Source organism: Geospiza fortis, unplaced genomic scaffold, assembly GCF_000277835.1.
Source record: "Geospiza fortis unplaced genomic scaffold, GeoFor_1.0 scaffold346, whole genome shotgun sequence".
NCBI lineage: Eukaryota > Metazoa > Chordata > Aves > Passeriformes > Thraupidae > Geospiza > Geospiza fortis.
The window spans coordinates 4,222,091-4,235,622 of record NW_005054361.1 but is presented as its reverse complement, the minus strand read 5'-3'; the positions used below and the strand labels follow the sequence as shown (position 1 = coordinate 4,235,622).

The following is a 13,532-nucleotide window of genomic DNA, read 5'->3' as shown; positions in this document are numbered from 1 at the left end:
ACCTAATGTTTATGTAAAACTTGCACCCTACATCTCTTAAGTCTGGGATCATGTCATTCTTGAAGCACTTGAGCAAATGGTGGTTTGGCCTCTGAGGTATTCTTCAGAAAAATACCTTTTCCCATGTCAAAGTATCTTCTTTTTTAGGAATTTTCAATATTTGGCTGAAGTCCTGGTCCTTTTGGCATGAGTTTTAATTTTAGCTTCTACAGAATCAAAATGTCATCCTCTCTGTGTGAAGTCCCAATCTTGGTGTCCAGAAACCAAATGCTTCCTTTGTGTCCTTTTTGTATTTGTCAGTACAAAGACTTTTTTTGTTAGTTCAAGCATAATTTTTTTTTTTTTTGTGCTCTCAAACTGAAATGCACTTTTGGTTCAAAAGCACTGCAAGAGGAACAATTTCTTATAGAGAGTCCTTCTGGGACTATAAATAATAAGTGCTGTGACTCAGAGTGATGCAGGCACCCCTGCAACATATATGGGCACTGAAAAGATTCAGTAAATAATGATTTACCTGCTCTTTGTCAGCCCTAAACCAAGAGGGATCTATTCAGACTTTCTTGCTAGCTTGATGAGTTTTGTTTGTGCTGTACTGCTTTTTAGGAGTTCTAAAATGTGGTGCTGTTTTTGAAGGCTGCAACTTTATGAGGGGTATTAAATATTCATACAATTCTTAGTTCTGAGCCAAGATCTCCTATTCAAACTTTACCAGCTTGTAGTAGGTGCTGACTGTGAAGAGCTTGGGACTGCCACTCTTAGTGCCTTATGGTGGAGTAGTAATAGACATTATTTCACAGTTGCTGGAATTATTAGATTATGGTTCCTCTCCCACCCCTTGAGGATGGAGTTTTGTACTTTGTGGTGTGGCAGATTGACAAACAGGACCCTCTTCAGAACTGAGGTTAAACTCTCTAACTCTATGCATTGTGATAAATTGTACCTAAGAAATCCATTAATATAACTCATTCCAGGGGTAGAGAATAAATTTATTCATAAAAGACCAGTCTGTATATGTTGTCCTTTCTTCTCCAGTAAAATAAAAGCTTGTCTAAGAGAGAGAGACCAACATGGTGTGTGGGGGTTATCAGGGTTCCTACTGATAAAGTCGCTAGCCAAGATCTGTGGGGTCAGTGGAAAGGCTCCCGTTAGCATCAGTGGGAGGTAGGTCACGCTGTGGAGCTTTCTGAAGTGCAGAAAGCACAAAGTTAAGATGTGTTTTCTCAAGTGAAGTCAGCTCCAAATCTAACTCCACTCTTAGAGTTACGAAATTCAGAGAAAAAATATCAGACTTGCTCTGCACAAGGCAACATCTTTGTATTCAGAGGCACAAAGGGACAATGGGATGGTCTTAAAAAGTGAAGGGTGACTTTGGATTTCCTTAGTCCCAATAGGACAGGCTGAGGGCACTGGATGGGCTCGCTTCTCTTTGCTCTTTTCTGTTATTTATTACCCCCAGGCAGATGTGACTGAGCAGTGTCTCTCTGAGATCCTCTCAGGACAGGCATATGCTCTTGCTGTAGTTTGAAGTGCACCTTGAGCATGTGGGAGGAGGTGTTAGAGAACTTTTCTTCTTTTTCATCCTTCTTATTTTACCAGTTAGGTCTCAAAGGGAAAATCCTCACAGGCAGATATTGAACAAGATGTGTCCTGCATGTATGCTATCAATAGGTTTGCAGAGCCTCCTGTGTTTGCTTGTGGTCTGCCTGCAGGAGTGTCCCTGCAGGGCTGGGGTCTCACTCCTGTGTTTAATGGTGTGACTTCATGCCATGAGCCTTTTGGAGGGCTATGATCTGCATGTGGATCCCATTGTGGGATAAGAAATGGAAGTGTTCCCAGTCAGTTCTATCTGGTTTGCCATCTTCATGAAGCTGCTCAGCCCCCACAGGTTCAAGCTCTGCTGTGAAGGTTTGTGTAAGGCACTCACCTCCGTGAGCTTGTGTGCATTAGGAGGTTCTCTTATAAGCTCCTGGATAATTTCTGTGCCTTTGTGCTCAGGAATTACTTGTTTCCACCATAAAAAATAACTTTAGTATGAAAATACTATTCCCTGGATCTCTGAAGGAGGGCAATCACAGCCCTGTTCAATTCTAAGCCATTTGCTGACCGTCACAGCTGGGAAATTGCTTTCCTGGTGCCAAGGGAATTACTAGAAAGCACGACGAAATGCTTTCACGTCTTCAAGCAAGGGGCAATTTTTCCTTTCTCTCCTATTGTTTTCTTCTTTTGTGTGAAGTGTTCGGAGTGGCAGTGGCGTTAATGATCCTCAAAAGCAGGATTTCTAAAATGCATGTGTCCCCTCTCCCCAGAGCAGCTTGCCGCCCGTCTCCCAAGACACGCTCAGCTCCGTGGAACAGCGCGATGGTGTTTGTTTCAGTGTGGCCGCCCGTCGGGGATTTGCAGGAATACTGCAGCAAATCATCCTGCATGCAAGGCTGACCTCTGGGAGGCTAACAAATTGAGGTGAGCCAGCTGGAGCGATAGGACACTGCCGGCACACAGAGCATGCTCAGACCTGGGGGAGAAAGGTAGCTCGGGCTGCCGATGGTGCGCGGGTCACGGTGCCGACGGCTCTTAGGTGGGATTTTTGCTTTTTCTTTGTGGTGGTGAGGAAAGAAGAGGACTGGAGAGTGCTCGTTCCCCTGCAAAGCGTAGCTTTAAGGTGTCTTCTTTTTTCTTTCTCCTGTGAAAGAGAGGCACCGGATAGCATTTCCTGTTATTTAGCATCACCAGGTATGCATGCATGTGCTGAAACGCTGATCTGCCAGTGACAGTACTTCCAAGACTGAAAAGGTTGCAGATGCTCTGAATTACTGTATTTCTTTGCTGGGTGTCATTGTAACTGTGCTGTGTTTGCTGTGCTGATCACATACGGCTCTGAATTCAGTTCTGTTGGCAGTCCTGGTTGCAGTGTACTGAGGAGAGGGGGGAGGTTGGCATGTTTTCCATGGTATCTCCTCGCTCCCCCCTCATGCAAGTTCACACTGAATCCCTCCTCTGTGTGTGGGAAGGGAGTCAGTAGCTAATTTGTAATCCCACATCTTTGTAGTCCCTCTTTGTTTGACTGGGGGTTTGCTTTATCATTTTTAAACAAAAGTCTCACGGGGAAAACATCTCTGATATGGACTAAATCCTATAGGTTTGCAGAAATGTATTTCTTGCCCGACACGTGCTGCTATGGGATTACTTTTTTTTTTTTTTTTTACCTTCCCTTAAAAACATGCTAATGTGGAGCTTGTGGTAACCAAGGAGGGATTGTCACTGTTCTTATTGGCTGTGCTGTGCTCCGAACAATTTTGGCTCCTGCTTAGGATTTGCAGCACCCAGGAGCGGTCCTGGGCACCGTGCTGTTGGAAAGCGGGGAGAGCTCAGGCTGTGGGTGCTGCTAAGCACAGTCCCAGTTCCCAAATAACACAGCTACTCTGCCTGCTGGACAGCACAGAATGAAAGGACAGATAAAATACAGAGAGTAACAAATGGCAGCTAAAGCCCAGAGGCACAGTTGGAGTGGCTGAAGATTGTCTTCTTCAGTACTTTGGGATTTCACATCATATTCTTTTTCATTCAGTTTTGCAGCATTGGTAAATTTTCCCTTCAGCCAACCCCACTCCGCCTTTGCTTTAGGCGGACCACTGAAGTAAGGTAAACCTGCTCCTCTCTTGACACTTTTTGTTCTGACAGAGGTATCTTGTTTGCAGACTAAAAGCAAGAGACCAGGCCAAAGGAGAGATTTTTTTACTCAAGTGACAGGGCTGTTAATGACAATGTAACCAGATAGGTTTCAGTGGGATACTCGGGTCAACAGAGATCAACTGGAATGAACTCTGCCTGTTAAGCTTTCGCCTCTGTCTAGCCATGGTTATTTTGAGTAGCTTGGGTTTTCATCTTTAGGCTTGGGACTCTCAGAAGGTGAACAAGACTTGAGGGACTGAGAGAAATACCTTTTTTTTTTTCTTTTTCTTCACATTTTTAGCTCATTTTCCTTACATATCTCGCCTCAAGCTTGTTTATCAAAAATGCATCTTTTTTAGGGCAATTTTCTTGAGATTTGGGATTTTGTATGGGGAAAGAATTTCATAGTCCATTGTGGATGGAGAACTTGGAAATGCAGATCTTAAAAACCCAAGAAGTACTTTTTTTTTAGATTAATACTTTTAGCTCAGCTTTGTGGCTTGTTTCTATGCATTGACTGCTTAGTGTTGGAATTTCTTTTAACCTGTTATTTTGTAGGTCAAGACAGGAGTATCAGCAAATATTAAATTAATGGCTGCTAGTCGTTGGGAAAGTCAGGTTAGATCTCTTCCTGTCCCAGCTCTCACAGACTTGGAATTTAAATGGAAGCAAACTTAGGTTTTCTATCCATGAGTGCAGCTGGGAGGTGTCCTGTAGCCACCAGTCTTCTCCTGTTCATATGGAAGGTACTTTTGCAGTAGGGACTATTGCACAGAGCCTCAGTCTCCTTGGTTGTAGTCTTGTATAGAAAGATTTACAGTTTTGCTTTCTATTCTTCACTTACATTGAACCATAAAAACTGAAGATGGACCTAATTTTGATTGCAACTATCTATAGATAAGGTTTTTATAAGATGGGTTTTTAAAATATATTGTTATATTTTGATTTTTTTTCTGAACAAAGTTCTATTTTTAAAATTCTTCGTGAGACTACATAGTCAAGATATTCTTGTTTTTCATGTCCCCTCTTTGTATCAGGCTTCAATAATGATATTTTTATCTTTAACTGCTGGGCTTACTCCTTCTACAAGAATCTGCTCTTTTCCTGTTTAAAAAGTCAGCACTTCTACAGTTGGCTGCTTTTTACAAAGAAAATGTTCCAGTATATCAATCATTCAGTGTACCATCCTTTCTTTAATGTGCTATGTACTGTGAAAGATATATGTATCTCATTAAATAAATAGAGTGAATAAGATGATAACAGCTTTTTGGGCTGTGGGGATTGACTTGCTTGTAGTTCTGTGGGAATCTGTGACAGAGATGAGAATAAAGGCAAATTCTTGGCTGCCGAATCCCAACTCCCCCTCTTTCCAATTGGGAAAGTTGCCTTCTAGCAACTTGTGCTTTGAGCCTAAATGAAGTAGGTATTTAAAACTGCATGTGTTGCATACACTGAATCCTTAGCTAAGCCTCTTCCATCAGGGATGGGAGAAAGAACAGAAGACATTTTGCAGGGGGAGTGCAAAATGCCATGTTTGCATGCTTTTCTTTTCCTGTACTGGTCCTGGAAAGCCAGTCTAGCAAGAGATTGATCCAGGGGTAGGGAGAGCTGATGGGGAAAATGTCCTCGAGGAGGGAATATCTGCACCTGCCCTCCCACTGTGTTACCCTAACAAGAAGCCCATTTCCTGCAACTCTGCCCTGACTCCTTTGCTATCCTGTGGCATGAGCAGCCCCAGTCCACTTCCAGTTGTGTTGCATTTCTGGGAACTGTGGAGATGGTTCTGTTTGGACACCCTGCCACCACTGGCAGGCTGTGCACAGGAGCTGGACCAAAGCCAAGTTGGCCTTCATGAGGAAGCATTTCCTCTGTGCACAGAGGGGTGATGCTCTCTGGAAATGTGTCTCCTTCATGCTTTTTGGTTTTCCATTTGATGAGGCTTTTTAGCCTGCTGTAGCTATGGGAAGCTGAACATTGGCCTGGAAAATGTTGGGCAGTTGGTAACAAAAGTTCATCAAAGCCTAAATAGACAAACCCAGCACTTCTCATTTTGTTAATACCTGCAGGAATCGGTGACCTCTCTTCAGGTGTGCTGGTTACCCTGTTCACCCTTGTTCTCCCTAATCAAGCTCTTGGCTTTTTCCCTTTGGGGGTCTTAGTAATGTATGCTTGTCTTTTTTGTAGTTGGGATTTTTTAAATGTGGATTTTGTAGCTTTTCTCCCTATTTCTTACCTAGATTGCACTTTTTAAAATGGAGAGGAGATTTGGAACACTGTCCATCATATTAATAGCTTTAGTGATTCATCCTACTGTAGCTTCACAATTAAAAAAAGAACAACAGAATTCATCTCCTAAATGAATCCAAACAGTTCTTCATGCCAACTGCCTATTAGTGGAAATTCCTCTCTCATCCCACCCACTCTGATCTCCTAGGCATGTTAACAGGAGATGGAGAACAGTGTCTCCATCTATGCTTCCTGTGTCCTTCCCACTTCCTGAGGATGTTTAATACATCAGATAACCTGTAGCTAACAGGCAGAAGGTGCTGCTGTGTCCAAACTTGCATGAGAGTGTTATGGATCTGCAAGACACTGGAGGGCTCTGCCAGAAGTGCCTGCTGAGCAAACCAGATGAATATTCCTGAAGACTTTACCTGCTCACCAGCAGCCAGTGCTAGTTAGAGGAGAAGTAGCTGAGCTGTGAGAATGAAACTGTGATGCTTTTGCTAAGTGAATGGGGGTGGAGGAAGAAAATGGGGTAAGCTTTTCATGCCTGTGAACTCTTGGAAAAAGAGTAAAGATGAGCTGACCAAAAATAGAGTGCCTCCCACAGGCTCTTAGCTGCTGGAGCAGCATCCATTGTGGCTGAGCTGCAAGCCTCAGGATGTGCTCTTAATTCCACTGCACAGTCTGGAGCTGCCCCCACACCGGTGCTTTTGTTGAACTCCCCTTGTCTGGCTCTAAGACTGCTGCCTCCTGCTCTGTCAGCATCACTGCCAGAGAAATCTGCCTCTTCTACCTGCCTCTCTCACTCTTGCTGCTCCCCTGCAGCCCACTCCTCTCAGAGTCCTCAGTGGCACGTCCCATGCACTCCTGTAGGACACCATTGCCCTCTGGCAGCCTGGCAGCGAGAAGCTCTGTGCAGCTTTTACATGCATGTCTCTTCTGCCTTGGCTCTGCTCTATCACTTGCTGTGTCTCCTGGTGCTGGAGGATGGTGCTTTAGCATTTCAAAGCAGAGAGTGAAAAAATGTCAGTCCAATCGATTTCTTTGGTAACTGGGGCATATTCCTCATGTGGAGCAGAGCCCTGGGTATCCCAGTGTCACTGGGAAGCAATAGGGTGGATGAATGTGGTAGGGATGGGAAGGAGGGAGTCTCTGGGCAGCTTGGGGGGGGTGACTGGCCTAGGGACTGCCCTCTGTGTAGAAAGAAGCAGCACAGAGCACTCTGCTCTTAAGAAAAGTAGCAGTGTGTCTGGCCTGCCACTTTTGCAAGTGCCTTTCAGTTCTTAGGATGTTCTCTGATGACACCGTGGGAGTGGCAGCTCTAGACCCATTTAGTGAGGGAGATTTAGTAATGAAAGTTTCTTTTATTGTGAAGCAGCTCTCTTCAGGTAGAAAACTAAATGCTTTCACCTTTTTCAGTGTTACCTTCTGCCTCCTGGGAAAGTTTCTTATCCCAGGTCTATTGCTGCTGACAGCACTTTATGACTGATCTCAGCTTGGGGTACTGAGGAACCAGGGGACATGCAGAGTGGTTGCTTGCTTTTAGTCCCTCGGTGCAGCCTCTCTTGGGTATGTAAAAGCAAACAGTGTTTGTTACTATTTATGCTCTATCGTTCCCTGAGGGACCAAAATTATAGTTCCTGAAGGTCTGTTTTCACTGAAGGTGTCAGATTGAAAAAAAAGTGGATGATAAAATGTGGGAAAACAGGCAAAGAATTAAGACAGTTCTCTGAGTACCTGTGAAATTCTTTCATTTCTGCCTGCAACACCCCTTCCTGTCCACATCCCGTTGTTCACTTCCATCAAAAGCAGCTTTCTCCCAGGCAGCATGAACCAGGATTTAGGAACTGGCAACGAGGACCAGAAATGAAGATGGATTACTTTAGCACTGCTAACATTTAACATATATTCCTGACACCTGGTTAGCTAAAGCACATACACCACTTCAGCTAAGTGCAGGGGAGTGAAAGAGCTGCAAGAGAGAGGAGGTAGAAGAGGGTCTTGCAGGTGATTTTTGCTAAAAAGCTGAGTTCATTCCTAGCCACTTACCAGGTATGGCCGTGGCAGAGTCTGAAATGAAAATTGCTAACCTCTGAACATTGGCTGCATCCATCAGGCTGCATCTCTGAAGTGCGTCATATGCCCTTCCCTTGGGGCTGGAGGGGAGAGAACAAATCACTCAGGGGTGAAACATTTGAACAGGCCGTTTTCAAGGAGACCTGTTTGGCTCAAGGGGTTTTAATGGTCAGCAGAGCTCCCCACCACCAAAATGCCCATAAAATGCAGGTGGCATCAGTGGTGTTTTTATGGACTGTGGGCTTCTCATGGCTTTGAAACGCCCACACATACACACTCACCTTGCCATAATGGAGTAATAAAGAAGCCATGTGGTTTTCCTTCCTCTGCCAAGTTGTTGCAACTTGCATTGACTCCGTTGAACTTGTATGTGCTTTGTTCTTCTGACCCACAGAAGTTAAATTTCATAATGCCTGCGGGCTGGCCTTCCTTTAAGAGTGTGCTTGCAGGAGAGTACTTGCTTGTTAAAGGTCTCCTCCATGAACTGATTATCAAGCTGTGCTTACAAAATGAGAGGTTTGTAGTGGAGAGGTTATGTACAGAATTGGGTGATACCATTAGACATTTTTCAAAGACAGTGAAGAAGTAAAATAAAGCTTTGAAAGTTGGTACCAATAAAATAATTCAGGATCTGTCTGCATCAAAATTTTCTCTTCCTGAAAACTGATTTGATTGCATTAGCAAAACCCGAGTGATGTACTGCTGTCCCCAGTGGGTTTCTATTCCAGGCTGTCCATGGAATAGCCATGATTGAGAGTTGCACAGCCATGAGGAGCAGCAGTCACCCCTGTTGACAGAGGAGGCAGATTGAGATGTGATGTGACAGCCATCATTTTTCTGTGCAGGCTATCTGTGGCACCTGGGACGAGACCCAGTTTAAATTGCTGTGGTGGAAACAAAGGCGAAGTGTTAGAAAAGAGTTCATCACAGTCCTTCATGCCTCTCTCAACAGAGGCTGGCTGAAGAGATGAATGAGTACTAAGAATGAGATGGAGAAGCATCTTTGGGGTATGGTTTATGGAGAATTGATCCTACCCTGATAATCAGATGACCACTCTAGGTCCCTTTCCCTTTTCCCATGGTTGAAATCAAAACAACACATTTTTAATTTGCTGCTTGCTTTTAGGGAGTTTCTAAATGAAGCAGGTTTTCAGACCATTTGCCAAAGGAGGTGAACTTCATTTCTCTTTCATTTGAGTAGCTAGAAATGGAAGTGAATTTGTTGCTCAGATCCCCACAGATCACCTCTTGAGTTTGTGTGGCTCACCGCTAGCACTCATTTCTTTTGCATTATTCGGACTCTCAGTACCTTCAGTTCTTCCTAAGATAGATTCCCCCAGGCTGTTGGGATCTCATGAGGTATAGGAATCCCTTCATTGAGCTCCATGATTCTCCATTCAATTCCAAGTTGCAGGATCAAGCTTTTAAGTTGCAGTAGCTCTTTTCAAAGTAACTCCTTTGGCAGTAGAGGAGGTGTTTGCTTTGGTCCCAAGTATGTCTGGCTAACTTCCTCCACATTGCCATATAAGAAGTGTCTCTTGGTTAAAATGCTAAAGGATGCTTGGGATGTCAGAACATGTGCTTGAGACATTTCTTTTTTTCTGTCACGGTAAACTTGCACCAAAAGAAATTGAAAATTGCTAGCTTTAAAAATGGCAGCTAGAAACAATCTAGTGAGGTAAATAGTAATCAGAAATTTCTCTTTCTGAAGGTCCCCATGAGTCATGGATGCAATTATTTACAGCCTGGCTAGCAGTGAATCTTGATGCATAATGAAAATTGAAGCCCATAAATTCTGTAGGTGAATCAATATCTCAATTGAAGTTCACAGTTGAAGTTATAATCAATACTCTGGTATAAGCCAGTAGTGTTTCTGCATAGAAGGAAAACGGTGGCAGGCTCTAACAGAAAAAGAATCAGGGAGGCTTTGGAGCAGCACAGAAAAGGTTCTCAGGTTGGAATGGGAAAATGCCAGCAGTGAAACTCTTCAAGTGCATTAGCTTATCATTTGTATAAGGGCTGACTGTGCTGTGCAAGCCAGACTCTCACTAAATGAAGGTCTGATTGCTTTAATGACACATCAGTTCTTCTCACAAAGAGCAGAGCTCTCCTCTCTTCCATGCCAATATTTCTTTTGGAAGACGATGGCAGTTCCTAGCCTTTGATCCTGGATTGCAGCCAGAGCAACACCCCAGTGACTCGGGATTCTCCCTCAGGGCAGTCCATAGACCTGCGAGTCCTTCCCCCACCCCTGGATAAAATGAAATTGAATGTGATGTTCACTAGTTCACATTGCACACTGGAGTGTAGCAAAATCTGTGCTGGCAGTACTCCTGGAGCTATTGCTACAGTGAAGGTGAGGGCACCCTGAGTGCTCTCAGCCGTGCAGAGCGGGAGGAGGAGCTGGGGCTGAGTGCTCTGCAGGTGATTGCACTGCTCTGTTTCCTCTCACTGTGGGAGTGGTCTGCAAAAGGCAGAGTGATCCAGAGTCACAGAGAATGTACTTTTCTTTCTAGCAGATCTTCATAGAGCTCATCCTTAGTCTTTTACATTCTCTTCTTCAAAAGCATAGAAATGAAAATGAGAGAGGAGCCTTCCTCCCAGTAGAGCAGCTCCCAGTTCTATTTGCTTTATATTTTTTTACAATTCTGGGGAGAGCTTTGTCACTTTTTTCTTCTTTCCCCTCATTCCCTGGAAGGGGAAAAAATTACTGAAAGAAGCCTAAACTCTCTTGAATAGTCCATAAAATATGATTTGTGGTGGAGCTGTAAACCTGATGTTTAAAGGTTCCTCTCGTGTTTTATTTTCCACAGGTCTTTGCCCTCACCATGTCCAAGAGTGTTAATGATGTGTTCCCTCTCCATTGCATTCCCCACCTGCCATCCTGCTAGGATCTGAGTACAGAATGAACATAGCAGCTGTGTTCAATGCCCTGCTCGTGTCCATCCTCGCTGCCGTGCTGTGGAAGTACATCAAACTGTGCGATCATGCCGCCATGGTGGAGGAGGAGCTGGTCCTCATGCGCCAGTCTCAGGAGCTTTCTGAGGCTCAGGTTGACTACCATGCAGCTCTGCAGGCCCTGGTGGAGAACGGTACCAGGATGGTGTGCACTGGCAGGATGCACACCGACCGCATCTGCCGCTTCGAGTCCCTCTGCTACTCCACCGAGGCTGAGGAGTTTGTCTACTTCCACAGCAATTCCTCCGTCATGCTGCCCAACCTGGGCTCCCGGAGGTTCCAGCCGGCTCTGCTCGACCTCTCCTCTGTGGAAGACCACAACACCCAGTACTTCAACTTTGTGGAGCTGCCAGCTGCTGCGCTGAAGTTTATGCCAAAGCCGGTCTTCGTTCCTGATGTGGCACTGATTGCCAACAGGTTCAACCCAGACAACCTGATGCACGTCTTTCATGACGACCTCCTCCCCATCTATTACACCATGCAGCAATTCTCCGATTTGGATCTGGAGGCACGACTCTTCTTCATGGAAGGGTGGAGTGAAGGTGTTCACTTTGACCTCTACAAGTTACTGAGTAACAAGCAGCCGCTCCTCAGGGAGGAGCTTAAATCCCTGGGCAGGCTCCTCTGCTTTACCAAATCCTATGTGGGACTATCCAAAATCACCACCTGGTACCAGTACGGATTTGTCCAGCCACAAGGGCCAAAGGCTAACATCTTGGTTTCTGGTAATGAGATCAGGCAGTTCACCAAATTCATGATGCAGAAACTGAACATCAGCTTGGAGGAAAGCTCCAGTGAGGAGTACATCGTAGTGTTCAGTCGGACAATCAACAGACTTATCCTAAATGAGGCAGAACTAATCCTGGCTCTTGCTCAGGAGTTTCAGATGAAAACCATTTCCGTCTCTCTGGAGGAGCATTCGTTTTCTGACATCGTCCGGTTGATCAGCAATGCATCCATGCTGGTCAGCATGCATGGGGCCCAATTAGTCATGTCGCTCTTCCTGCCAAGAGGGGCCACCGTGGTGGAGCTCTTCCCATATGCTATCAACCCCGAGCACTACACCCCCTACAAAACCCTGGCAACCCTTCCTGGCATGGACCTGCACTACATTGCCTGGCAGAACACGGCCAGGGAAGACACCGTGACCTACCCAGACAGACCCTGGGATCAGGGTGGGATCGCTCACCTGGACAAGGCTGAGCAGGAGCGCATCATTAAGAGCACGGAGGTGCCGCAGCACCTCTGCTGCCGCAACCCCGAGTGGATGTTCCGTGCCTACCAGGACACAAAGGTCAACATCCCGTCTCTCATACACGTCATTAGGCAGACTGTGAAGTCCAAGCCCGGACCCAGGAAGCAGAAGTGGTCTGGTAGCCTCTACCCTGGCAAAGTGAGGGATGCCAAGTGCCAGGCCTCTGTCCAGGGCACGAGTGAAGCTAAACTTGCTGTGTCCTGGCAGATCCCCTGGAATCTGAGGTATCTCAAGGTCAGAGAAGTAAAATACGAAGTGTGGATACAAGAGCAAGGGGAAAACACTTACATGCCTTATATATTGTCCCATCAGAATCACACCTTCTCAGAAAACATTAAGCCCTTCACGATATACCTGGTGTGGATACGCTGCATCTTCAACAAAAACCTTCTGGGACCTTTTGCAGATGTGCTCTTGTGTAGTACATAACCCACTGCACTACCTGTACAGCTCTAACCTGCTCTCCACTCCATCTGTGGTTTAAAACTTCTCGTCTTGTAGTTTGTAGAGGGCTGAAGAGGACTAGACTGTACCAGTGCCTAAGTGTCCATTTTATTGCGCTGCACATGTATTCTTACAATGGTATTTATTTCCAGTGAGTGTTTGGGAAAAAAAAAAAAAAAAGAGAAACCTGTGTTCTTCAGAGTAACTTCCAGAGGTTAAATTACATGCTGAATACATGTAATTGAAAACAGAATGGAAGTGAATTGTGTGTACCTTGGTCGTGATTTAAATTTGTTCCTGTTGTGTGGTGACTATTTAAGCACAGCGTTAAAGTGCAGTTAATTCCATGGCTAAGTGGGCAATTCTCATCTGCTTTTTCACTGTGAGTTTTATTTTTCCGTAACTCTTGACTGTAACTTTGAGTTCAAGATTTTGTACGAGAGCCTTCATTAAACTGCTATAAACCTCCTCAATACTTTTTTGCCTTTTATTATTTGTCAGAAGCATTACTGTGATAGATTTGTCCATTGCTGTGATAAAATGTGCATCTGTAGCTTCCTCTGTTTGTATTTTGACTGAAGAGAATGACTACAGACTACAGCTTCATGTTTAAAATCAGATTTTAATCCACCCCTATTGCAAAAGGTTGTAGTAACAGGTAAGAGGTAGAAGGGATGGAGTAGATGAAATAATTTACTGTGTTTTAAGAGTTTTCATTTTGTGAGTTACATACAGGTGTGTGAGAAAGGAGTGGGGTGATTTGGGAGAGCTGATAGGGAAGAGATTGCATTTGTAGCAATCTGCTCAAGAAAATCCTTTTTTTTTTCTTTTGTGTGTGTTTAATCAGAATAATCAGTTGATAATAGCTACTGATAGGTACATGCTTTGCTGGGGAATAGGCAGG

The 13,532-nt window shown here is 44.7% G+C and overlaps 1 protein-coding gene across 2 annotated transcripts; it reads left to right on the top strand.

Moving 5' to 3' along the window:
• The first annotated feature begins 2,261 nt into the window (after positions 1 to 2,261).
• Positions 2,262 to 13,101, top strand: POMGNT2 (protein O-linked mannose N-acetylglucosaminyltransferase 2 (beta 1,4-)). 2 transcript variants are annotated; one of them, XM_005423960.2, is made up of 2 exons: positions 2,262 to 2,460; positions 10,785 to 13,101. In XM_005423960.2, exon 2 carries the CDS (start codon positions 10,877 to 10,879, stop codon positions 12,611 to 12,613), a length of 1,737 nt encoding a protein of 578 aa, XP_005424017.1. In that variant the 5' UTR covers positions 2,262 to 2,460; positions 10,785 to 10,876; the 3' UTR covers positions 12,614 to 13,101. The 2 variants fall into 2 exon arrangements, with proteins under 2 accessions (XP_005424017.1, XP_005424015.1); XM_005423958.1 differs by lacking the exon at positions 2,262 to 2,460 and adding an exon at positions 2,515 to 2,730.
• The last annotated feature ends 431 nt before the right edge of the window (positions 13,102 to 13,532 follow it).

Coding starts and splice junctions, on each gene's coding strand:
- POMGNT2 (XM_005423960.2), top strand. CDS start 10,877: ATGAACATAGCAGCTGTGTTCAATGCCCTGCTCGTGTCCATCCTCGCT.